Genomic DNA, 26,635 nt, shown 5'->3' with positions numbered 1-26,635 from the left:
AATATCCCCTGCCTGTCCTGGCTCATCAGAAAGGGTTTGTATATGGAAAACTTCTGAACAGAACAAAGGGACTTAGGTCTGGATGAGGAATGAAGTCTTGGCTCTCAATGTGCCATTCCTTCACTGCTGTGCAATGTCAAATTTCTTGCCGAGAAGGCATCTGGAAGGAAAAGAATTATAGGCATTAGGCTTGGATTCAAGTGTACTTTTTTATTTGTGTGCTTCTTGGCTGAAACAGTTAATCATTTGCCCCTCAAGGTTCCACTGTGGTTGTGGCTCTGCTCCGTGCTCTGAAGACAGCACTGTGTTTTCCTTTTGGGGGCACTCCAGCCCCTGGACTTTAGTAATTAAGTGATGAACTTCAAAGGGCCTGGAACTGAGGCTCCGTGCAGCAGCTGAGCCCGTGAACGTGAATCTCAGAGTCAACAGAATTGCCATGGAAAAATCACCAGTCTTCTCAGGAGGCTTTTGGAAGGTTGACCTTTATCCCAGAGGGATTCCGCGTGGAAAGAATCAGAGGGAAAACAGCTCTGAACCTTTAAAGGGACGGAGCCACAGAGATATAACTAGAATAGGTGACAGCTCCAGAAGAAGGGGCGGGTCCATGCTGTGTTCTCATTTTCTGAGATGGAAACCACGGGTCATCGCAGCCCTCTGCGGATGTGAAGGAGTGGCAGGTCTTGGGGCAGAAATGTGCCTGTCTCCAGCGGTCATCGCTTCCTAATGCGAGCAGTTCTCTGCAACTCTTCTGTTTGTTGACATGTTTGTGGGCTGCTGCTGCCTCTGTCCCCCCAAAGTTCATGATGAAAGAGCCTCAGCAAACTGGCAGCAGCTCCTGTGTCTTTGGGGCCTTCCCACCCCACCCCTGCCACTGAACCCCTCTAAGATCCCCCAGACACATTTTCATTTAATGTTTCCTTTATGGTCCTTCAACTGGGCTTGTCGAGGTTAGGGTCAGCTACCTCTGAGAGCCAGAGGGCAGTTTGATCATCGTTCCTGGTGCAGGAGGCTGAATCGGAGATACTTCCTGAGTGCGCGCTGGCTGGGGCGGGGCCAGCTGCCTGTGTGCATGTGTGTTTTATTTAGAAGTGGATGTGGAAGGTGTTGCAGCCGGGAGATAAGATTATTGGGTTTTGGTGCTCCAGTGAGGGCAATTCCAAGCTCAAATAGCTGCAGTTATGATTCAGAACCCGATCATGCCCTTAAACTCCCCTCTGCATTCCAGTGTCCACCCTGCCTCCTCTTGGGTTATCCTGGAGCTGTTTACATGCTGTTTCTTAACACAAACTAATCTCTGTCAGCAGGCACACAGGATTTCATCTGAAGCTTTGATTTCTTAGGAGAAAAGAGAGGGATTTTTTCCCGGTGCCCTTGTATTGACCTTGCCTGGGGGAAGAGAGCTGGCAGAGCTGTTAATGACCTCATCTCATTCCTGCAGGATTTTCTGGGACACGCAGGGCCTCACTCTTCCGCTGGCCTCTGTGATCGGCCACATTAAGTCCGTGAGCTTTGGAGCAGATTATAGTGACATCTAGCATTGTCCCTCTAGGACTTGAGCGTGAGGTCAAGCAAACACACAGAGCAATCATTATGCTATCTGCAGTCCCCGGGAGCCTCAGCCGTCAGCTGGAGGAGCGAGAGGGGGGCGGCGAAGGTGGGGCCGAGTCTGAGCCATGGGCGGCAGGAAATCAGCCTGAAAGGAGATGGAAGGGCTTTGGTGGGAAATAAAACGGCACTCTTGTTGTTGATGGAAAAAGATCTTGGCAGGAGGGTTGTTGTGAGTGTTCTGTGGCTTAGAAAGGAATTTCCTACAGGCTGGACTAACCATCACACATGTCTCTACCTTCAGGAGTCCCCGGCGTGCAGGAGAGCCTCTTCGGGGGGCCATGTCAACTCAGACCATGGGCACCCGCAGCCTGGACAAGCGAGGAAGTTTCTTTAAGGTAAAAGGGAGCCTCGATCGGGGTTGCTGACGGGTGTCTTGCTCCTGCACAGGGAGTTGCAGGACTGTGGAGAGGGGCGGGGGAAGCCTGCACCCTGAGCCAGCTCTGTCTGGGGAGCTCGCCTGAGCCCAGCTGCAAGCTCCTCCTGGTTTTGGTGGGAGACGGGGGCTTTTGTGAGTCCATGCTTCCAGAGAGGCTCAGCACCCAGGCACGGGGCAATGCCACCTGTATGAGACAGGTGAGGCAACCTTCCCTTGTCAACTGCTCACCTGCTCCTTTTTCATCTGGATGGTTTTTGATGGAAGCTGAGCTCGGCATCTGAGTGTGCTTTACCCTTGGCTTGATTCTGCGAATCATTTAAGTGCTGATTAAAAGAAGAGAAGGACACACAGATCCCTGGGCCTTGCCCTAGACCGACTGAATGCTTTTGCTGGTGTATTTTATCAAACACCCCCAGAGGCCTCTTAAGAGAGAACCCAGGCAGCATGATGAAAGCTGGACCACGTTTCTATATGCCTGTTGATGTCAGTGGGGGATCTTGCTAGGTTAATGAGATGAGCTTCTCAGTGGGTATTTTATATACTCTTGAGTGTGTGTTTTAAATTAAGACCTGACAATTGTTTCTAATGTACGTGAGGGAATTAATTTTGTTTTTATGGTGTTTGCTTTGCTTCCTCTCACTCACCCTCCAAATAATGCAAACTCATTGTAGAAAATTTGGAAAATGCAGAAAATGTAAAATCAGAGGGACATGGAGGTAAATCGTGCATTTGCAATGTGTCACAAGCAGGTGTTCAAATACCAGGTCTTTTCCTCAAAGAGGGAACGAAATAGAGGCCTTCTTATTTTGGAGGAAAACTGACTACATTTACTGATTACCCCACCCTGGTGGGTTGTCAATATAGAGTAACTCACATTTAGATGCTTCCTTTTTCCAAGAGAACCAAACCTGATTTCCTGTGTCAGTTCTGAGCTCCAAAGTTTTCATCAGAAAAGCCTGTTGAGAAAGCAAAGCCAAGTTCATTCAAGTGACTGTCAGAAGAAGACATGGCCAGGTCGTGGGCCTGTCAATGTCTAGGCAAAGAGGGTTAGGAGGTGTCTTTACAGGGTTTAGATGTCCATGCCCAGGCTCTTTAAGCTGTGCTTTTTCAGACAGAGAATTGACTGGGTTTCAGCAAAGTTGTGGTCACTTGGTACATAATACAGTTCAGGGTGGCTGGATGCAGCATGTCAAGAGTCTTAAAGGGAGTCTTCGAGAGTAAACCATTGATCAGCAAAGCTGTTTTCCCAGGTGAGCAAACTAGTGTGCCAGGACAGATTGTTTTGTAGGAATTTCCTGCCGTGAACAGCAGATTTATTTATTGGTTTACAATAACTTCCTGGAAGAACTAGTCAAGTCATGTTGACACAGATGGTCTCGATTCTCAGTCCTGAGAGTTGAGCTTTGTCGACATAGCTGTCTTAGTTCACAAACCATTTAGTCGATTTGAATCAAACCTGTGTAAAATCCACCAGCAGAGGCACAAGAGGGGCCCCCCAAGTCTCCTGTGGACCAGGTGCTCACCCACCAGGCTCCTGACTCATTTCCAGTTCTTGGATTCTGTCTTAAGCTGAGATATTCATTTCATCTTGCTGGAAGAGGGGAACCCAAGCCCCCGTCCCCTGCGACACTGCCTACATCCGCCTCAGTGTTGGCTTGTCTGTAATCACCACCCTAGCCTAAGGAAGCAGAGGGTGGCTGAATCTCATGTAGTAGTTAAAGGCCAGGTAAAAGGAGAAAACGGAGTCCAAATTGCCTTTGAAAATCCCTGAGGAATTTATTGGACCCAGTACTACCTACTGTTACGTTCAACATAACCGGTTTTTCCTGCAGTCCTGGGGAAAATCTTTTTTTGTTTTAACGTGTTTTCAGTTGAATAACAGGTAAAGTAGTTAACTTGCTATGTCCTATGAAAGAATCCATCAGACAAGAAGTGAGAGACTGAAGGAGGTCTACTTCTTCTTTCCTGAGTCAAATGCCCTTGAGGAAAATGTGGCAAGTGGCCTGAACTATATAACTTGGTATTGTCTCCCCTTCCCCACCACAGAGCTTAAAAATTGTTTCGTTTGTTTGTTAGATGCTCCAAGTTGATAGTTACCTTATATTTCCTTCTCTCCTCTTTTTTATAGACATTGTTATTCTTTACTATAGCTATTTTATAATTAGTTATCATGGAATAATAATATCATTTATTATAATATTGAAAGTGAAAGTGTTTGTCAGTCAGTCGTGTCCAGCTCTTTGCGACCCCATGGACTGTAGCCCGCCAGGCCCCTCTATCCATGGGATTCCCCAGGCTCTTGCAGTCTGCTGGAGTAGACTGCCATTCCCTTCTCCAAGAGATCTTCCTGACCCAGGGATTGAACCCAGGTCTCCTGCATTGCAGGCAGATTCTTTATTAGATATATAATATTATTAGCTATTATTAATTATTCCATAATTTTTCCATGTGGTAACCTGCTAGGATGGAGTCAGCTGCCCTTTGGACCTTTAATCTTGACCCCTTGGAGGTTTGTTGTGAAAATGCCAGGTAGTGTTCAGCTGCTGAAATGGGCTGTCCCTCAGCACAGCCCAGAACCCACTAGCTCTTCCTTTATTCCTCAAGCTTCATTTTGACTCACATTGACCAAGCACCTGTGAACAGCCAGGCTCTGTCCTAGGCACCAGGGAGAGAAAAACCAGAAGCCATCCCAGACTTCACGGAGCTCTGGTACCAAAGCACGGTATTAATCCAATATAATAGTAAACCCATAATAATAATCAGGAGAAAACAGTGCTTCGTGAGAGAAGTAAAAGGGACTCTGAGGACAGATAACTCGACATGGGTCTCAAAACGGTCTTTCCTAGAAAGTGGTGTCTGACCTAGAGCTGAGGTTGAATCTAGGGATCAGAGTGACTTTCTTGTGCCACTGTCCTTCCACCCTCCACACAGACTCACGATGCCCTACATCCGGGTAGGACCACTTCATAAATGTGAGAATTCTTGGTTACATTCTCGACTGCAGCTGAATTCCACACAGTCATTATCCCTTTCTTGGTTATTAGGGCTTGCCTGATTTTGTGCAAAGCACGGATCCTTGAAACGCAATCACCAGACCTCTGTTTCAGCCTCATCTTCCCTACCCAGTTTGTGCTTTTAAGCTAGAGTTTCTAACTACTAGCAGCGAGCCTCGATTTGTGGCTTTGCCTTTGTCCCGGCTCCTGGAAGTGACTCAGCTAAGTTGTCGGACACGAGGTCCTGGGTAAGGCGGATGGTCTACACATTCTGGAGTAATTGAGAACACCCTGGGGTTATGGTGCTCGTGGAGTCTCATCCTGGAATTCTGGCCACAGAAATCCTGTGCTGAACAAACACATGGTCCACGGCCCTTCCCAGCATCATTGCTAATGTTCCTCAACCACCTGTGAGAAGGTGGCAGTATCTTCCTGCCATGAAAGGTCTTACCTGGGGGAGATAGCAAAGTTATTTGCACCTACATCAACATGGACATCGATAGCTGTCACCTTGCAAGGCCATATGGTGTGGAAGAGACTGTATAAGGAAGACATCATCTGGGCTGGGAAAGTTGTCGGTGGTCCTGGCCCAGGGCTGAGCAGCTCCTCGTCGTCTTGGATCCTTCCTTTTGCTGGATCCCTAGCTTCCCCAAGCCACCTCTCCCCTTCCCCATCCAGGCAGCCAGTGCTGGCAGAGCCCCCTCAGGTCTTCAAGCTCCACCCCTCGTCCCCTTCCCTGCATCCTCCACCCTACCTAGGGTCTGGTTCTTTCCTTGTGGGCACCACAGGTGACGCTCAGAATCTGGCTGCACCACCTCTGAATGCAGATGGTTGGTTGGTTGGTTCTTCCCAATGATTCCATCCATCTGTGTTGTCTGCTGGCAGACCCCGGCTCTGTGCTACATCCAGGACCAGATCTGCACCCTTCACCTTGACATTTAAGGACTTTCAGACCTCCTCCCAGCTCGTCCTTCACCCATCCTGCCCCTGTGTCCCCTTGGGTCTGCTCCCATAGCCCAAACCTGCTATGTCCTTCTTCTTCCCCACCCTCGGCTTTCTCCCCATCAGATTCCCAGCTGCCCTTCCAAGCTGGCGTCCACCCCCTTTCTCCATTGACAACAGGGGGCTGAGCTGGTGTCCACCTGGTAGTAGAAATGTCCTATAGACCTAGCCGTGGGTCACAGCCTAGTGCCAGGACATCCCCCTCCATTCATAACTTGAGCTCTGCCACGAGGGACTCGTGTCTTGTGTTACCATGTTTCTGACCCTGAGGGGGATCCTCTTGGAGCAGAGAGATGCTGGAAGAGAACCAATGTGACTGCTACCAGGCAGTTCTACTTGCTTCCAGGCCTGCCTGCCCTCGGCCACCCACATGTTGGTAGGGTTCCCTGTTGCTGCATGGCTGATCCCTCACCTTCCTTTACTCCTGGGACAGGGGAACGACTGATCTTAACTGATTGGGAAGAAAATGTGTTTGACCACAGGGCCCCTGCTGTCCTGTGCCTTCAAGCCCTCATTCATCCTGTAGGGAGATGCCCAGAGCCTGGACTCACAAACCATCAGGATGTTCGAGGGCCCAGTTCAGCAGCAGAGGCTCCGTTTGAGAAATCCCGTTTTGGTCATTTTGCACAGTTGAGATAGCAGGTGCATGACGTTTGTCTTTCAGAAACAGAAAGCCTGGGGTTGGAGTTCAGACAAGGCTCAGAAGTACTCTCTCTGGCCCCATGAAGGACAGAGGTGTGACTGGCTTTGAAGAAACCTAATTGCTAAAATCTGACTCTGCAAAGTAGATAAACTGGGGGTGATGATTTGCATCACCCCAACCAACTTTCCTTAATGACTGGTCTCTCCTTGGCATTTGAAAATGCTGTTTTGAAATACTGTTTTCAATACTCTGTTTTGAAAACTTTACAGGCACATTTTCAATCATCCAGAACTGGCACCCCTGCCCATCTCAGGTCTCAGGGATTCCCAGTATTTGAGTTTTAAGATGATCCTTTGTGGAAAGTCGCGTCTCCAAACGCACCGCCTAGGACAAGAAGTCAGTGTTGTATAACAGTCGTCAGAGATGGCGGGGCTACAAAAAGTAATAGATAGCCTGTAGATAGATTCATCAGTACCATCTTTCTAGTTTCCATATATGTGCATAAATATGTGTGTTAGTCACACAGTCATGACCGACTCTTCGAGAACCCCATGGACTGTAGCCCTCCAGGCTCCTCTGTGCATGGAATTCTCCAGGCAAAAATACTGGAGTGGGTAGCCTATCCCTTCTCCAGGGGATCCTCCCAACCCAAGGATCGAACCCAGGTCTCCCTGGGTCACATTTCAGGTGGATTCTTTACCATCTGAGCCACCAGGGAAGCCCAAGAATACTGGAGTTGAACTTGGTCAGGAGTTGAACTTGATCTCTTGCATTGCAGGCGGATTCTTTACCAGCTGAGCTACCAGGGAAGCCCATATGTGTTAATATACAATCTTTATCTTTCCTTTCAGATTTAATTCCCTTTGTATAACAGGCATATGTTGATATATGGCAGAAACCATCACAATACTGTAAAGTAATTATCCTCCAATTAAAAGTAAAATTTCAAAAAAAGGAATGGGTGGAATCCCAAATCACATTTTAGTAGTTTCATGGATCACATCCCTACATGAATATGTGGGTGCTTAAAAGCCACAGATGTGAGCATTTGTCTCCCAATGTGTCCCCTGGATGGTGGACTTCTGTCCACTGACTCTGACCAGGAAAGGACTAAGAGCCTTGCAGTAGAAACAAAATAGTGATTAGAGATTTGGTCAGAGCAATTGACACATGGCTAATTAGTCTTCATAATATTGTAAAGCAAACCTGACATTAGTATTCAGTGTGTCTTGTCTTTGCTTCTAGAGGCTCACATCTGGAGAGACCTTAGAGCAGTGCTGTCTCCATAGAAATACCTAGTAAATTGCAGATGTCATTTTAAATGTTCAAGCAGCCACATTAAGAAAGAATAAAATTGATTTTAATATTTTATCTAACAGTATATCTAAAATATTGTCATGTCAACATGTCATCAAGATAAAGTTATTAATCAGATATTTTACATTTTTATTGGTACCATGCCTTTGAAGCCCAGTGTGTTTTTTACACCGAGTGTGTCTTGATACAGGCTATCAGCATTATAAGGGCTGTGGAGCCCATGTGGCTGGTGGCTAAGTATTGGAGAGTGAAGGCTTGCATTTTGTCTAGTGTAAACCTCCTCCTTTCACAGAGGAGAAAACTGAGGTCCAGGGAGGCTGAAGCCCCAGGGGCTGGTTGTTGGTCCACAGCAGGGGTGGGAGTGAGACTCAGCCTGAGTTTCTCATGTGCCCCCCGCCCCACCCCAACCCTGTGTAGACCTCCTGAGGCTTCTGCTCTGGCCCTTTCAACCCTTCTCCATTGAGATCCCCCAGGAAACTCCATCTGGAGAGGTCGTGGGGACAGTGTCCTCTCTCTGGAGGACCTATCCCTTTTTCTGGATACACAAGCATATTTTTCACCGTCTGCTCCAAATGCCTCCAGGACACAGATCAGCGTCCTCTCCCTCCCCAGGCATGACTTTCTAGGAATGCCTCAAACATTTTGGACAGCATTTCCTGTTCATGTTTTCAAAACACAGTGGACGTCATGGTTTTATAGCATCACTTTCCCAGCACGCTTTGGCCATCCCTTTCTGATGTTAAATGTAGCCTGGTTGGGCCTCAGCACATACTCACTTGCTCCAGGGAGCTTTGCCTTTTGAACATCAGGAAGGAAAAAGATTCTCCCAGTCCCCCTCAACCACATCATCTCTGCAGGCTTACTTGTAACTCTGAGTTTTCATAACTAGGGGGGGGTACCCAGGAGGAAGGTGTAGGTTTGAAGGACTCTTGTTTCATTGTATGATTTTCAAAAAGTTAAATCATGCAATATAAAATGAACATCTTATACAATATAAAACGAACATCTTTTGAAGCTTTATGCAAACCATGCATGAATCTAGGAGGCCAATATAAACCTGGTTCATAGAATACCTGGACAAATGATATATTTGTAGTTGACTTAAAAAGTCATTCTGGGAATTAATTCCCTGGCAGTTCAGTGCCCTGGACTCTGTGCTTCCACTGCAGGGGGCACCAGTTTGATCCCAGGTTGGGGAACTAAGATCCCACATGCCACCTAGTGTGGCCAAAAAAAAAAAAAAGTCATTTTGTAATAAGTTTGCTAAGTTAAAGTCAAAATGGGTGATAGTCCTGCAGGGCAATACAACTGTAAACTTTGGGATAATCTTTTCTCTTCTCTGAACAGAAATCTCCAGGCAGACATGTAACTTCACAGTGCCTGAGCCCTTCATTAACAGCACAGAGCAAAGTCAAATACAGATGCAACCCTTAGATAAGTAGTGTTTAGGTGACCGAGTGAAACAGTGCCAGAACATGACAATGAGAGGATGTACTCAAAGCAAAGGAGTCTTCCGCCTCGAAACTTCAACCCTTTCTAATAAACAATCCTTGGGTGACAGAGGAATTATAAACTAGAATTTTAGGAATAGCTTCTTGCCATTAACTTATGGGGTACCAGGAGCCCACTGTCCCAGACAGAAAGCTGCCAAGGGAGGAACTAGTGTGGGATGGAGTCTCCTTTCTCCTTTGCCTTACCATCTAAAAAGGAGCATGGCCTGTCCAAAAATACCTCCCCCACCTTCCTGTAACACCAGCTGGAGGTTCCCCTGAGTTAGCACGTCCTGACAGAATGTCAAATGACGTCATCAGTCATTCACAACTTAGTAAAAATGAGGACTTTCTGAACTGTTAGCTGAGATCAGCCCAGAGAAGAAACTTGAGTTTATGAATGTTGAGGAGAAGGGATGGAAAAAGGCAACTTAGGATCTCTGAGGGGAGGACAGGACTCAGGGACCCACGGTCGGTGGGCTGAGCAAGCAGGGCACCAGTCACCCAGAGTGGGGAGGGCCTCAGGAAGTAGTCAGTGAAGAGGCCGAAGGGTTCCACATCTTCTTTCACTGCTCAGAGAAAACCATTTCTCTCCTCACAGCTCTTCTGACACCAAATGTGTGGGCTTTTCATACACCGACCACTTCAGTTCTCTGTGAACACCAGCAGATGTCCTACGGTTTAGCTCAATCCTAACACTACCCAGAGTCTAACACTACACAAACCTCCCGGGTTAAGGACTCAGTCCCGCAGGACTGCCCCCCACTTTAGATGCCATCACAAGTAGGGGGGTTTCCTGGTCACCCACACTCTTTCCAGCTTGTACTTTAGTATAGGGGACTTCAGAGATATTGTGGGTTCCATTCTAGAACACAACAGTAAAGCAGATACCACACCAATATTCTGGTTTCCCAATGCATGTAAAAGCCATGTTTACGATATCCCATAGTCTTATTTAGAGGCTTTCCTGGTGGCTCAGTGGTAAAGAATCTGCCTGTCAATGCAGGAGATGCAGGTTCATCCTGGGTGGGGAGGATGCCCTGGAGAAGGAAATGGCAACCCACTCCAATACTCTTGCCTGGAAAATCCCCCAGACAGAGGAGCCTGGTGGGCTGCAGTCCATGGGGTCGCAAAAGAGTCAGACTCCACTTAGTGCCTGAACAGCAACATAGTCTATTAAGTATGCAATAACATTATGACTAAAAAATATATACACGTTCTAATTTTAAAATACTTTGTTGCTAAATTTTGCTACCATCTGAAGCTTCACCAAGTCATTATCATTTGGTTGTAGTGACATCGAAGATCACCTATCACAGATCACCATCACAAATACCATAGTAGTAAAAAGTGTGAAATTTTGTGAGAATTATCAAAGTGTGACCCAGAGACACGAAGTGAGCAAATGCTATTAGAAAAATGGCCCATAGCCTCGCTTGATGTGGGTTTGCCACAGACTTTCAGTTTGTAAAAAAAAAATGCAGTATCTGGGGAGCAGAGTGCCATAAAGCAAGGGTTTATCTTCCTGTAATTTGCTACAGTGGTCATGGAGCTCCAGGAAACACTTGTTTACTGTTAGCAGTGTGTTATGAAGGATGCAATTGAACAGCCAGGGCAAGCTGTTGAAGGGGCCAGCGCACACGAGCATCTGTCCCTGGGAGTTTGGGTGTGTCACCCTCTAGCCTCTCCCACCAGCGCTCTCCAAAGCCCTCCACATAGAGCTTTTACGGAGGTCCCTGTGCTGTGTGTGTGAGTGTGTGTGTGTGTGTGTGTGTGCACGCGCGTGTGTGTGCGCGCGCACGTGTGTGTGTGTGTGTGTGTGTGTGTGCTTAGTCGCTCAGTAGTATCCAACTCTTTGCGACCCCATGGACTGTAGCCCACCAGGCTCCTCTGTCCATGGGATTTTTTCAGGCAAGAATACAACAGAGTGGTTTGTCATTTCCTTCTCCAGAGGATCTTCCTGACCCAAGGATTGAATCCGAGTCTCCTGTGTCTCCTGTGTCGCAGGCAGATTCTTTACCCACTGAGCCACTGGGGAAGCTGTGTTGTGTTGGCATGTTGATTAAATCATTGACCATTGGTCACTGGCTCAACCCCCAGCCCCTGTTCTTGGTGGTGAAATACCAACCCTCTAATCATATCCCTGGTCCCCCTGGCAACCAGCCTGCATCCTGAAGCCTTCCAGGGGCTTCTAGCCACCAGGTATCTGTGACTTAAACTCAGGCCCAATAGAAGGAGGTTTGCAGTGAGTAACTAAAGACACTCCCGTTCCCTCTACCTCTCAGGAGATCCTGAGAGTTTGGATCAAAGACCACATATTCCTTATCAGTTCAGTTCAGTTGCTCAGTCACGTCTGACTCTTTGTGACCCCATGGACTGCAGCATGCCAGGCTTCCCTGTCCATCACCGACTCCCGGAGTTGACTCAAACTCATGTCCATTGAGTCAGTGATACCGTCAACCATCTCATCCTCTGTTGTCCCCTTCTCCTTCTGCCTTCAATCTTTCCCAGCTTCAGGGTCTTTTCAAATGAGTCGATATCCCTTGTGATGGCATGTCTTCTGACACAATATACTGTGACATCACGTAGTATCCTTATGATGTTACAATAGTGCAGGTAGGACAGGCATGTTGAGAGTCAGCCTCTGGGGGCAGACAAACCTGGTCTCATCCCAGTTTTGTTACCTACTTCCCATATGACTTTGAGTGACTTACCTCAACTCTCTGGACCTGTTGCTTCATCTGGAAATTGAGGATGAAGGCTCCCTCCCTCCTAAGGCTGCTGCTGCTGCTGCTGCTGCTGCTAAGTCACTTCAGTCGTGTCCGACTCTGTGCGACCCCATAGATGGCAGCCCACCAGGATCCTCCGTCCCTGGGATTCTCCAGGCAAGAACACTGGAGTGGGTTGCTATTTCCTTCTCCAGTGCATGAAAGTGAAAAGTGAAAGGGAAGTCGCTCAGCCATGTCCAATTCTTTGTGACCCCATGGACTGCAGCCTTCCAGGCTCCTCCGTCCATGGGATTTTCCAGGCAAGAGTACTGGAGTGGGGTGCCATTGCCTTCTTTGCCTCCTAAGGCTGCTGTTACACAAATTCAGTGATATTACCCCCAAGCACCTGGAACACATTAAGGTTCAGAGGTTGCAGGGTCCCTGAGCGCCAGGCTCCACACCTGGCTGGCCTGCATCCTGCTGTGAACTTGACTGCTTTGTTTGGGGCACAGGTTTTTTTGTAGAGACTGGCCTCTCCTTTGGGCAGGTGAAGTGTGCTGACTTTGGGTGGTGTTGGAACTGAACTGAATCTTAGGACGTCCCCCTGGGGCAAGGTGTTGCCTTTTTGGTTCCATTCTCTTGGCTGTTAAGTAAGGGTCTCCTATGAGGAGGATTTCCTTCCCTGAACAGTCACAGATAAGAATTCCAGTAGGTTCTTGTTAACATGCAGATTCTCACATCCACTAATTCAGAACCTCCAAGGGAGGAAACGGAACCCTTTGCCTTAACAAGGGCCCTGGTGATTCTTGTTTGTGGAGAGACCAGAAGACACTGATGAACTAGGTAGGCCTCTCAAGGTGATATGCCTGAGTCTGTGTCTTTGCATTTACCTGCATGTTAGGAAGTAACTGACACACGAAATGTGGTCTTCTGATGGACGGGCAGCGTTCTCATTGGCCGGAGTTTGTTACCAAGGCAGCCTTGACCAGTGGTTCTCAATGTGTGGTCCTGGCTCTGGTCTCAGCTTCACCTGGAGACGTCTTAGAAATGCAGGTTCTTGGATTCCAGTGCAGATCTCTGGAATCAGACTCTAGGGGTGGGGCCTTCAAATGATGTAGAGCAGACCTCCATCCCTGCACAGCTTGGCTTGCTGGTCAACCTACCCATGTCTCTGTGCCCAGCTGCCCCTCCAGAAATGCCCCCTCTCCTTGCTCTCAAACACCCCCAAGTCTTCCCATCACTTCTGGTTACCTCTGTCTTGCCCTCCACTTTCTCATCTTTATTATGCATATCATCTTAGCCCATCTGGAGCCATGGACTTTGTTTTCCACCTCTGCACCGTCTTGGAATCAGTCTTGAAAATGTTGGGCTTCAGCCAGCTGCCCACTGCCACTTTAGGGAGGTTGCAAGGTCTCGGTGTGTGTTTGTTGCTCAGGCCTGCCCCAGAGTCTTTGAAATAGCTCCTCTACCTGAAATATGCAGAGTAGGCTGGAGGGGGCCACCCAGGGGCGCAGACAGTCACTCTGGGCTGAGTTAGCCAGCTGTCACCTTCAAGTCAGAGCCGGCTGGCACCTGTGTTTGTGGCGAGGACATGGCCACGCCTGTTCATTGAAGTGTTGTCAATGCATGGGCTCAGTAGTCGCACCCCGCGGGCAAAGCCTAAAGAATTGTGCCCCACCACCATTTGTGTGTAATTTTAAATAATTTTTTATTTTTCCTCTGTGACACAGAAGCTAACTTTGAATGATGAAATTAAATTGATGATGGAATTAAATTTAATGATGAAATTAAAATGCTTCCCTCCTAGAAACTTTTCACAACTGAGTGCTGGGCTCCACAGCCCCACCCAGAACCAGCCAGGGCTCTTATTGGCCACAGAGGGGCTGGGCACCTCCCCTAGGCTAGTTCCCATTCATCCTCCCCCACCCCGACTAAGTGATTATTGCCCCTTTTACAGATGAGAAGACTGAGGCTCAGGGAGCTTATGGTCTCCCTTCCAGGCCACCCAGGGAGCAGGAGTTCAAACTGGCCTTCCAACCAGGGCTATGTGGTTCCGGGGCTTATCAGGGAGCTTTGCAGGTCTTCCTGGTGACCACTGAGCCTTGGCTCCCCAGGGGGCGAAGTGCTGGCCCCGGGGGCTGGATGTGGTTGGGCGCTTGGGGAACAAAGCACAACCAGGCCTTGGAGCCCAGCGGCTGTGCAGGAAGAGGTGTGTGGGCCTTGCTTCCTCTGACTGGCCGAGGGTGCTTGGACAAAGATTTTGAGAACAAGGAACTTTCCAAAGCCTGAACTTTCCAAAGCAGAGATTTCCCAACAAGAAGAATGTGCAAAGTAAGCTCTGGAGATGAGCTGGGAGAAAGAGGGAAGTGACTGCTGGCAGTCTGGTTTTCATTCTTAAGTATGTTGCGCCCCCTGACCCCAACCCCACCCAGGAGTCAGGAGTGAGGGGTTTGACTGATATCATTTCAAATTTACAGCAGAGTTGTAGGGATGGCACAAAGGATTCCTAGTGTATTGACATATATGTGCATGTTATATAATATCACGTATTCATATGATACAATTTCACATTTCCTTAGAAAGTTGAAAGAAGAGTTCAAGAGACTTCTGTATACCCACAGAAGTCATCTGGCCATAAGCAGGTGTCTCATCTCAACCAAAATGCTCAGACCCCAAACCAGGCGAGAGCTTTGGGGCATTTTTCGTGGGCACAAAAGGAAGGCATGTGGGCTAGGACCCAGCTGTCCAGCTCTGGCCCCAGCCTCGGGCCCGCAGGTGGATGCTCGTGTCGTAAGGCCAGCTCTTCCCTCCTGGGGGATCTTGGTTCGGCCCCCTGGTTCCAGGAGTCTGTCCAGCACTGGGAAGATTCCCGGCCTCAAGATTCCCGGCCTCCTAGGCTGGACTGGTCACTCCTGACTATCTTGGTTGTGAGCATCCGTCTGTTCTCCATCTAGAGTGTTTAAGACTCAGAGGCGTGGGGACCCCTGGCTGCGGGGACTATACTTTATCCTGGCGCCAAGAGGCACCACCTGGAGAGTGCCAGCTGGGTTGTCCCTGGGTCCACGGGTGTGGAATTCGTGGACGTGCTGTCCAGAGGTCACACCTCTTCACATCTTGAAGCCTCTGGGGCTTCACTTCAAATGACTATTACCTTCTTAGGGAGCCCAGGGCTTAAAAGCTGGAACTGGGTTATTGTAGCTTAGTTCCTCCAAAGATGGTCCCTATAGCACACATCTGTAAAAAAAAAAAAAGACAAAACAAAAAACTTTGATACCCTGCTTTCTGATTTTTATGGATTTGGGGGTTTTAATTGTGGTGAAACATACACAAAATTTACCATTTTAAGTGTACATTTCTGTGGCATTACATGTGCTCGCGTTATTGTGTAACAATTGCTGCCAGCCAGTTTCGGAACTCTTATACCTTCCCCAACTGAAACTCCATCCCCATTAAACACGGACTTCCCGGTCCTTCCTCCCCCAGCCCTTGGCAGCCACCGTGCTACTGTCAGTCTCTATGTGACTACATTCCAGGAACCTCGTATCAGTGGAATCATACAGTGTCCTTTTGTGATGGGCTTATTTCACTCAGCATAACGTCCTCAAGGTTCATCTGTGATGGAGCATGTGTCAGAATGTCTTTCTTTTTTAAGGTGGAATAATACTCAATCATATGTGTAATCTACCTTTTGTTTATCCATTCATTCATATGAGCATTTGGTCTGCTTCCGCCTTTTAGCTGTTGTGAGTAATGCTGCTGTGAACATGGAGTAGCTTCCGTTTCTAAAGGTCTTAGTTCTCCTGCCCTGAGTAAGAACGTTAAAACTTCTCAGATTAAAGGCACATCACCCACCAGGTACACAAGCGTGTGTCAGAGAGCGAGGGATGTGCGCTAGGACTGAAGTTAAGCCCGAGTCTCTTGCAAAATGTGGCTCCTGGTGTCTGCTGGTGGGGGTGAGGGCCCTGCAGTCTACTCAGTGAGCAGGGGGGCGTGACTGTGACTTTGGGCTAAATCAAAGGTGTCCCAGTTATTACTGGCTGTGGCCACTCACCAGCTGTGTGTTTCTTGTTACGTTTCTGTCTTAACCTTCCAGTCACATTGTAAGGCTTTTTAGTGACAGGTTTAGAGAAGGGGACAATGTGTTACACTTCTTCTGGTGCCCATTTAGCCTGGTGCCCCAAAGGTGGCTGGTCTTCTGTAAATGTGAGTTGACCGTGGCTCTCATTCCAAAACTTTTTTTTGGTCAGAGTTGTCCCTCCAGGGTGGGAGGAAGCTAGGGTACCTGTGCACAGAGCCCTGCCACACCCCCACACCCCCGATGCACATGTCCTCAGAGCATCCACAGCCTTAGGCAGGGGGGTCCAGGTGTCTGCAGTGGAACCTGAGGAAGCGGTGACCCCACGAGGCAGGGGTAGGCACTGCCTGTACTTGCTGCATGTGTCCCATCTGATGTTCTGAGCTAGGTGCCTTGCCAACATCCACATCGGTGCTTCAGTTCCTGATGAGGAACTAAGCCTTTGCATTTTAGTAAGTTTCAGTGCTTCTGTGATTCATCACCTCCAAGTTGCTAATCATCTTCACAAGACTGAAAATGACCAGACTCTACATTTTCTTACAGTCCAAATTCCCTTTTCAGAATCCCTCTGCCTTCTTCCTTCCCTAAATTAAGTATATGCCCTCAAGGATGTTGTCATCCTCAATTTACAGAAAAAACATTTTTAATGATTAATTTCAGAAATTTCACCTTAATGTTGCAAATTGTAGATTCACGGCTCTTCTCCTGTTACTTTCCCTTTGACTCCTTACGCCTTTATTTCTCTTTTTAAAAAAATAAAATAAAATTGAAATTCCATATATGACAACTGCTCTTCCTAGGGACCATGTCAGCATCTCCTTAGGTCATCACTTCCTTAAGAGTTTCTGTAGAGCCAGAAAATCTTTAAGACTTCTCAACAGAGTCTTAAAGATCGAAGCGGGGGGGGGGAGCTTATATGCAGAATATAAAAAAAACAACAATAACACTAAGACATGAACTTATTTATAAAACAGAAACAGACTCTCAGGCTTAGAGAATGAACTTATAGTTACTGAGGCAGAGGGTGGGAGAGAAGGGTAGATTGGGAGTTTGGGATCGACATGTACACACTTCTCTATTTAAAACAGATAACCAACAAGGACCTACTGTATAGCACAGGGAACTCTGCTTAATATTCTATAATAACCTAAATGAGAAAAGAGTTTGAAAAAAATGGATACATGTATATATATATATTACTGAATCATTTTGTTCTATTCCTGAAACTAATACAATGTAATCAACTATACTCCAATATGGGCTTCCTAGGTGGCTAAGTAGTAAAGAATCTGCCTGCATGCAGTACAGGAGACTCAGGTTCAATCCCTGGATCAGGAAAGATCCCCTGAAGAAGGAAATGGCAACCCACTCCAGTATTCTTGCCTGGAGAATCCTATGAACAGAGGAGCCTGGCGGGCTACAGTCCCTGTGGTTGCAAAGAGTTGGACACAACTTAATGGTTAAACAACAACTCCAATGTAAAATAAAAGCTAAAAAACAACCAAACAAACAAGAAGACCAGATCAGGAGAACAGTGGAATCGTGGATACTCCATTCTCTTCTTGGAAACCTCACTCACACCCGTGTTTTAAATGTTTTTGAGGAGTCCGTGTGACCTTGTTTAACTGAATGTTTAACCCGGTTTCCTTGGATATTTCCAGTGTTATTGGAGCAGTAACTTTTTTTTGAAATCATGCCTGTTTACATCCCACACCGCTAGTGTTGAGTGAAAACCATCTGAGGAAATGCCACTAGAAAGACACTCTCACTGCATTTAAAACTGGTAGCACTGTGGGACGGAGAAGGCAATGGTACCCCTCTCCAGTACTCTTGCCTGGAAAATCCCATGGACAGAGGAGCCTGGTAGGCTGCAGTCCATGGGGTCACTAAGAGTTAGAGACGACTGAGTGACTTCACTTTCACTTTTTACTTTCATGCATTGGAGAAGGAAATGGCAACCCACTCCAGTGTTCTGGCCTGGAGAATCCCAGGGACGGGGAAGTCTGGTGGGCTGCCGTCTATGGGGTCGCACAGAGTCGGACACTACTGAAGCGACTTAGCAGCAGTAGCAGCGGCGTTGTGGGAGGGGGCCAGTAGGGGCTGAGTAGAGGCAGTGGGCACAGGAAAAGTACAGCTCAGAGTTTGCCCTGGTTTTTGTAACTTGAAAAAAGAGAGAGAGAGAAAACTTCCTTATGTGTAACTGATGTTTTGGAATGAGAAGCAACCCTGATTTGATATTGAAGTCAACCCCTGATGTGTAATTGAGTAGATTTGTCCAAAAAAAGGTAGGCTGGGTGGGTGAGGTATAACTCTTTTGAGTGTCAAGCTGGCCTCAAGAGAAGGAATTTAATTCAGTAGCTCAGACCATGATAATTGGCAGAACACCTCATTTCTTTAGTTTTATCGAGGCCTACACTGACCAAGTGGTTTATTACTGGCACTTCCGTTTGGCAATTTAAGCATCTGTTATACCAGGTAGCACAGTGGTAAGGAATCAGCCAGCCAATGCAGGAGACACGGGTTCGATCCCTGAATCTGGAGTATCCCCTAGAGTAGGAAATGGCAGCCTGCTCCAGTATTATTGCCTGGAAAATTCCCTGGAAACAGGATCCTGGGGTCACAGAGAAGTGAATGTGACTGAGCAGCTGAGCACACACACACACACACACACACACACAAACACACACACACACACACACGTATTGCATGTATTGTATACATACACGTATACAAACTGCAGCATTATATTGCCAAACTCAGGAGCTCTGAAGACTTGTCTAACTGCTATGATGTTAACTCTAGGCTCTGTATGAATTCCACCTGCTGAACTATTCTTTTACTTCTGTTTTTCCCAAAGAAAATAGCTATTTTTTCTATGGGAAAAATAAAAGTTATTTTAGAAAAAAATTTAATGTAAAGAAGAAAGAGAATGTCACCTATATTTTACCATCTTTTATTGCTCTACCTGGAAATGAGCCCTGTGAGAATCTTGATGCTGATGAATCCAGAATTTTTTTAAAATATTTTTTTAAATGTGAACCATTTTTTAAAATGTTTATTGAATTTGCTACAATATTGCTTCTGTTTCATGTTTTGGTTTTACTGGCCTCGAGGCATGTGGGATCTTAGCTTCCCAACCATGGATCAAACCTGCACCCCCTGCATTGAAAGGTGAAGTCTTAACCACTGCACCACCAGGGAAGTCCCTGAGTCCAGAATTTTGCTTTCTGTCTATAATTATACTGCATTACAGTAATCCATAATATATTACCTAAATGGGCTTAGGCAATATATGCAAGTTTTTTCCTCTGAATAACAAATTTCTGTACTGATATATTGCTAAGTCACTTCAGTCGTGTCCTACTCTGTGTGACCCCATAGATGGCAGCCCACCAGGCTCCCCCCTTCCTGGGATTCTCCAGGCAAGAATACTGGAGTGGGTTGCCATTTCCTTCTCCAATGCATGAAAATGAAAAGTGAAAGGGAAGTCGCTCAGTCGTGTCCGACTCTTCCTGACCCCATGGACTGCAGCCCACCAGGCTCCTCTGTCCATGGGATTTTCCAGGCAAGTGTATTGGAGTGGGGTGCCTTGGAATAAACGTAGAATTGCCATTTTAAGGGCTGTATATTATTCCAGCATCTTGCTATACCACACTTTTAATGAGGTTACTGTTATTAGACACTTATTCTTTTTCCATTGTTTACTATTGTAAATGATGCTCCCAAGACCCTTTCTTTACATATTCCTGAGTGTTTATTTGAATCTCCTAGAATTGGAAATGCCAAATTTGATAGTTTGCATACTGAGCTGTGGATGTATACATTCAGATCAACTTCCAGAAAGGGTGAGTCATTATTTCTTCTCCAGGGCTTGTAGAAAACCCAGTGCAGGCAGCTGCTTGGTAGGAAGCTGGAGGTGATAAAAGGGAAGTGAATGTGACAGACACTTATGTCACTGCATTCCGGAAAGGCTAAGCGGGGCAGCTGGTTGCCATCAGGAGTCTGAGCCAGAAGAGGTGTCAGAAGTCCAGTGATGTATTTAATGTCAGGAAACTGAAGTCCAGAGAGGTTAAACAGTCCTCACCCCCACCCCACCCCATACATACACAGCTGTCAGGTCTCTTAGAATGAATAGAAGTGAATAACATAATTCTCAAACAAATACATAGTGAATGTGTATCACAGATTGGTTTAACTCATTAAGGAGAAAATCAGCAGGCTGTTGGAGCCAGTCACAGATGGCAGAGGCTAGTAAATAAAGAATGGGCAAAAGAAGTTTATCTTGAACCAGCTTTACCATCTACTATCAGCCAGCTTTGTGAATCTAATTTTGCAAGGTTAGATATGGGCTTGATGATAACTGATATGCAACCACTTTTTGACCTTCCAATACAGCAGTTTTATATAGCGCAGACTAACACAAAACTAGCTCAAGATGGACAGGGCTAAAAAAGCGAAAGCCTTTGGGGATATCTGTTCCTTCAGACAAATATCATTTGTGATGTATCACTCTCCCACAAGTTCTGCATCTGACTTTACAGAGTCTGAGCCTTCTGTAAAAGAAAAGTGTTGGGGACTTCCCTGGCCCTGCCGTGGTTAGAACTTGGAGCTTTGACTGCTAGGGGCCTGGGTTCAATCCCTGGTTGGGGAACTAAGATCCTGAAAGCCTCATGATGTGGCAAAAAAAAAAAAAAAATCAAACAAAATGAGATCCCAGGTGACCCTTAGGCAGGCTTGTTAGACAGTGCCCAGCTCTGACTTTGGGTGGAACATTTTTGTATAGTTTTGTTAGGAACAGTTTTTGTGACAGAACCGATGAGTGGGTGGACAAAGTTGATTGTAGTGGTTAACTTAGCCACACTGCGGTTCCTGGGCAGAGAAGCCTGCTCGGTGTGCAGGAATATTTTCTGACCAGGCTTCCAGCCTCCAGCTTGGTGGAACACCCTCTTGAGGCCTGTCACACCTGGAGGGAGTGCCAGGTGGAGCCCAGGAGGCTGGAAGGCCGGCTGGTCATCTGCCCACCACTGTTTTGTAAGTTCCAGGATGCTGGTCCCACACAGCATGTTTGTTGTTATCAAAACAACAAAACAAGCCGCTAACAACCAACACAACCTCAGGCCCTTCCGCTTGATCCACATGAAGCTGTAGATAGTGCATTTCAATTCTAAGATGTACTGCTTTGAAAGTTACCACCATCTCTGAAGTTATTTGTATCCTATAATCAATGGACATGAATTTGAGCAAACTCTGGGAGTTAGTGGGACAAAGGTGCCTGGTATGCCACAGTCCATGGAGTCACACAGGGCTGGATATGACTTAGTGACCGAACAACAACTACAATGATCAATGATATGTTATAATTATTACTGGCAGCTTTTTTTTTCTTGGTGGTATACAAAGTAACACCATGTCTTTTAATGATAGTATCTTCAATTTGATAGAGCAGATTGTGCCTCTTTCCTGTTGTTGACCTAGAGCCTGAGGTTTTTAAAGTACTCTGTACACGCTTCTTTTTTCTTTTCTTATTTTTCCCCAGCTTGACGGAGATATAATTGACATGCAGCCACGTACAGCATACTGATTTGACTTGCATACATCATGAAATGATGCCCACCATAAGTTTAGTGAACATCCATCATTTCATATAGCGGGTTGGCCAAAAACTTAACTTTTTGGACAACCCAGTAGATACAAAATTGATGGAAATGAAAAAAGATTTTCTTTCCTTGTAATGAGAACTCTTAGGATTTACTCTCTTAACCATTTTCATATATATCATACAGTGTTAATTGTATTAATCCTGTTGTACATTACATTCTTAGTACTTCTTTATCTTATAACTACAAGTCTGTACATTTTGACCACCTTCCTCCAATTTCCCCTCCCCTGCACCCTCACCTCCCACCTCTGATAACTGCAAATCTGATCTCTTTTTCTGTGAGTTTGTTTTTGAAGTATAATTGGTCTGTTTAGTTCAGTTCAGTTCAGTCACTCAGTCGTGTCTGACTCTCTGTGACCCCATGGACTGCAGCACACCAGGTTTCCCTGTCCATCACCAACTCCCAGAGTTTGCTCAAACTCATGTCCATTGAGTCGGTGATGCCATCCAGCCATCTCATCCTTTGTTGTCTCCTTCTCCTCCTGCCTTCAATCTTTCCCAGCATCAGGGTCTTTCCAGTGAGTCAGTTCTTGCATCAGGTGGCCAAAGTTTTGGAGTTTCAGCTTCAGCATCAGTCCTTCCAATGGATATTCAGGACTGACTTCCTTTAGGATGGACTGGGGATTGGAAGGGACTCTCAAGAGTCTTCTCCAACCCCATAGTTCAAAAGCATCAATTCTTCCTCACTCAGCTTTCTTTATATTCCAACTCTCACATCTACATGACTACTGGAAAAGCAATTGGTCTGTAAGACTGAGTTAATTTCTGGTGCACAATATAGTGACTTAAAATTTCTCTGCATTGCAAGATGATCACCACTGTAACCATTTCTTAAAAATCTTTTAAAAACATACAGCGTTAAAACTTCAGACACAGATGCTAAAACCAGGGCTGTAGAAACATTAGTGCCGAGCCTTAGAAAGAGCTTTTCTTTTCATGGTGTTTGTTGGTTATCTTGTTATTTCACCTTAAAACTCAAAGCCACGAGCAGTGATGGAGAGGTGTCTGTAACTTCTGAACTCATTGAAGAATCTAACGCAACACCGACCTCAGACAACTGACAGAGTAAATCAGGACTCAGCAGACTGACTGTTGCAAGGCACATCGCACCGGCTGCTTCCATATTTTATATGTTAAACTACAGACACTCTGTGTATCATTAAAAAAAAATTTTTTTTTCCGGGACTTCCCTGGTGGTACAGTGGGTAAGAATCCACCTGTCAGTGCAGGGGACATGAGTTTGATCCCTGGTCCAGGAGGATTCCACATCCCACAGAGCAACTAAACCCGTGTGCCACAACTACTGAAATCTATGTGCCTAGAGCCTGTCCGGAGAAGGCAATGGCACCCCACTCCAGTGTTCTTGCCTGGAGAATCCCAGGGACAGGGGAGCCTGGTGGGCTGCCGTCTCTGGGGTCGCAGAGTCGGACATGACTAAAGTGACTTAGCAGCAGCAGCAGAGCCTGTCCTCCTCAGCAAGAGAAGCCACTGCAATGAGAAGCCCAGGCACCACAACTAGAGAGTAGCCCTTACTCACCGCAACTAGAGAAAGTCCACATCCAGCAGCAAAGACCTGGGCACAGCCAAATATAAATAAAAATAAATAAATATATGAAAAAAATTTTCCCCCTTAAATAAGTAAATAAATATATTAAAAAATAATTTTTCCCCAAAGATGCACTAAGTTTAAAGTTATATTAGTGTTTGTTGTGGAGGATCATTTCAAATATAATTAAACTAACAGCTCTGGGCTGGGCCTCTTCAAGTTGTACTGAACCTTTGGCGTGCTTGATGGCAGAGGTCTCCCTGCCCTCCACAACCTCCCCATATTTGGAGGTGAGTGTCCAGCAGGGTAGAGCCAATGTGGAGATCTCTTACCCTTGGATAGAAGCAGTTTACAATTTAGTCATTAGAGGTTGTTGTTCAGTTGCTAAGTTGAGTCCGACTGTTTTCGAACCCACGGACTGCAGCATGCCAGGCCTCCCTGTCCTTTACTCTCTCCTGGAGTTTGCTCAAACTCATGTCCATTGAGTTGATGATACCATCCAATCATCTTATCCTCTGTCACCCCCTTCTCCTGCCCTCAATCTTTCCCAGGATCGGGGTCTTTTCCAATGAGTCAGTTCTTTGCATTATTATTTTTTATATGTATTTATTAATGTTGGCTGCACTGGGTCTTCACTGCTGCTCAAGGGCTGTCTCTAGTTGCGGCGCTCGTGGGCTTCTCATTGCGGTAGCTTCTTTTGTTGCAGAGCACAGGCTATATAGGTGTGCAAACTCAGTAGTTGTGGCACGCAGGCTTAGTTGCTCCTCCGCATGTGGGATCCTTCTGGAATGGATCAGGGATTGGACCCATGCCCCCTGCATTGGCAAGCAGATTCTTAACCACTGGATCGCCAGGGAAGTCTGGGGCCAGGGTTTCAAACCAATGGCTTCTGCTCAGTGAGACCTGAACAGAAGTTCAGAGCTCTGAATTCTGCATGTACAGCCCCCTTGGTGTGATCACTGGTGAACAGCTGAAAACTCTGGAGCTCTGCCTTTGCAGCAGCTGCCACAGTGTCAGCCACTTCCCCGTGGTGTCCAGCTGAGGTCAGGCTGGAGCCCCACCCACCCCGTGTCCTGATTTATCCCTGGTCTAGACGGAAATGGACAGGGAAGTTACCAAGAGGAAGGCAGGAGAGGGAAGTGCCCCGAACTGTCCTGAGCTTGGAGGTCTCCACGGAGCACAAGGACACCATTCCTGCTGTGCGGAATTTGCGTCCAGGTGGGGGCCATTGGGGAGAGCCTCTAGCTTCAGGATGGTCCCAGACAAAGGACCATCAACCTCAAGTGGTGAATGAGGGGAGGGAGGCAACAGGGGAGGTTGGGGGCACCTTGGGTCAGTGTCTCCAGAAACAAGCCCAGAGCTAAAATTTTTCATGAAAGTGGCTTATCAGAAAGTATGCCCAAGAAAAACCCATGGCAGAGTGGGGCAGAGAGGGTGAGCGGGGGTCCAAGTTCAAGGGAAGTCCTTTGAGGGTAACTCTGGCTCTGTCTTCAAGGACCAGAGGTGAGGGAGCTGGAGCGTTTACAGTCAGCGCCCATCAGTCAGTGGTCCAGAACTGACTCTGAGGGTCCTTCTGGGTCTCTGTGCACAAGTCCAAGCAGTTTCTGTCCTCTGACAGGGGACTTGGGGCTGGCCATGGAGGGCCGGGTTCCCTTCCCCTGCCGGCCTTGGGGAAGCACCCAGCATGTCTGGCAGAAGCGCTAGTGTCAGCGAGACCACTCTGCAACCTGATGTTTGCAGGGCTTTTCAGATACCAGGAAGGTCCAACAAGAGGCTCAAAGTCCGGAAGCCTGGTCCCTGGATGAGTCCTGCAGTGGGTACCATCACACCTAAGGTACACCAAGAACTGATGGGGGCTTTTGCCTTTCAAATATTTCTACCCATTCTAAGTTGTTGTTGTTCAATCGCTCAGTCATATCCGACTCTTTGCAACCCCATGGACTTCAGCACGCCACCTTTCCTGTCCATCACCAACTCCTGGAGCTTGCTCAAGCTCATGTCTATGGAGTCAGTGAAGCCATCCAACCATCTCATCCTCTGTCATCCCCTTTTCCTCCTGCCCTCAATCTTTCCCAGCATCAGGGTCTTTTCTAATGAATTGGCTCTTCGTGTCAGGTGGCTAAAGTATTGGAGCTTCAGCTTCAGCATCAGTCCTTCCAAAGAAATCCCAGGGTTGATTTCCTTCAGAATGGACTGGTTGGATCTCCTTGCAGTCCAAGCGACTCTCAAGAGTCTTCTCCAACACCACAGTTCAAAAGCATCAATTCTTCGGCGCTCAGCCTTCTTCACAGTCCAACTCTCACATCCATACATGACCACAGGAAAAACCATAGCCTTGACTAGACGGACCTTAGTTGGCAAAGTAATGTCTCTGCTTTTGAATATGCTATCTAGGTTGGTCATAACTTTTCTTCCAAGGAGTAAGCGTCGTTTAATTTCATGGCTGCAGTCACCATCTGCAGTGATTTTGGAGCCCAAAAAAAGAAAGTCTGACACTGTTTCCACTGTTTCCCCATCTATTTCCATGAAGTGATGGGACCGGATGCCATGATCTTCGTTTTCTGAATGTTGAGCTTTAAGCCAACTTTTTCGCTCTCCTCTTTCACTTTCATCAAGAGGCTTTTTAGCTCCTCTTCACTTTCTGCCATAAGGCTGGTGTCATCTGCATATCTGAGGTTATTGATATTTCTCCCGGCAATCTTGATTCCAGCTTGTGTTTCTTCCAGTCCAGCGTTTCTCATGATGTACTCTGCATATAAGTTAAATAAGCAAGGTGACAATATACAGCCTTGACGTACTCCTTTTCCTATTTGGAACCAGTCTGTTGTTCCATGTCCAGTTCTAACTGTTGCTTCCTGACCTGCATACAGATTTCTCAAGAGGCAGGTTAGGTCGTCTGGTATTCCCATCTCTGTCAGAACTTTCCACAGTTTATTGTGATCCGCACAGTCAAAGGCTTTGGCATAGTCAATAAAGCAGAAATAGATGTTTTTCTCGAACTCTCTTGCTTTTTCCATGATCCAGCGGACGTTGGCCATTTGATCTCTGGTTCCTCTGCCTTTTCTAAAAACAGCTTGAACATCAGGGAGTTCACGGTTCACGTATTGCTGAAGCCTGGCTTGGAGAATTTTGAGCATTACTTTACTAGCAAGTGAGATGAGTACAATTGTGCGGTAGTTTGAGCATTCTTTGGCATTGCCTTTCTTTGGGATTGGAAT

The 26,635-nt window shown here is 46.8% G+C and overlaps 1 protein-coding gene across 6 annotated transcripts in view; it reads left to right on the top strand.

Moving 5' to 3' along the window:
- The window catches only part of RIN2 (Ras and Rab interactor 2), a 202,200-nt gene that overhangs the window by 100,250 nt on the left and 75,315 nt on the right, over positions 1-26,635 (top strand). For 5 of the 6 annotated variants that reach the window (XM_040247964.1, XM_040247968.1, XM_040247963.1 and 2 more), the window contains one exon: positions 1,850-1,943. In XM_040247964.1, coding sequence (XP_040103898.1) covers positions 1,887-1,943 — 57 coding nt within the window. In that variant the 5' untranslated portion in view covers positions 1,850-1,886. Of the gene's footprint in view, positions 1-205; positions 1,944-26,635 lie in introns of those variants that run through there. The other variant, XM_040247967.1, reaches the window with a different exon arrangement.

This window comes from Oryx dammah, unplaced genomic scaffold (genome assembly GCF_014754425.2).
Source record: "Oryx dammah isolate SB20612 unplaced genomic scaffold, SCBI_Odam_1.1 HiC_scaffold_10, whole genome shotgun sequence".
NCBI classification, from domain to species: Eukaryota; Metazoa; Chordata; class Mammalia; order Artiodactyla; family Bovidae; genus Oryx; species Oryx dammah.
The sequence above is the reverse complement of the archived record's forward strand: the minus strand, read 5'-3'. Positions and strand labels throughout refer to the sequence as shown.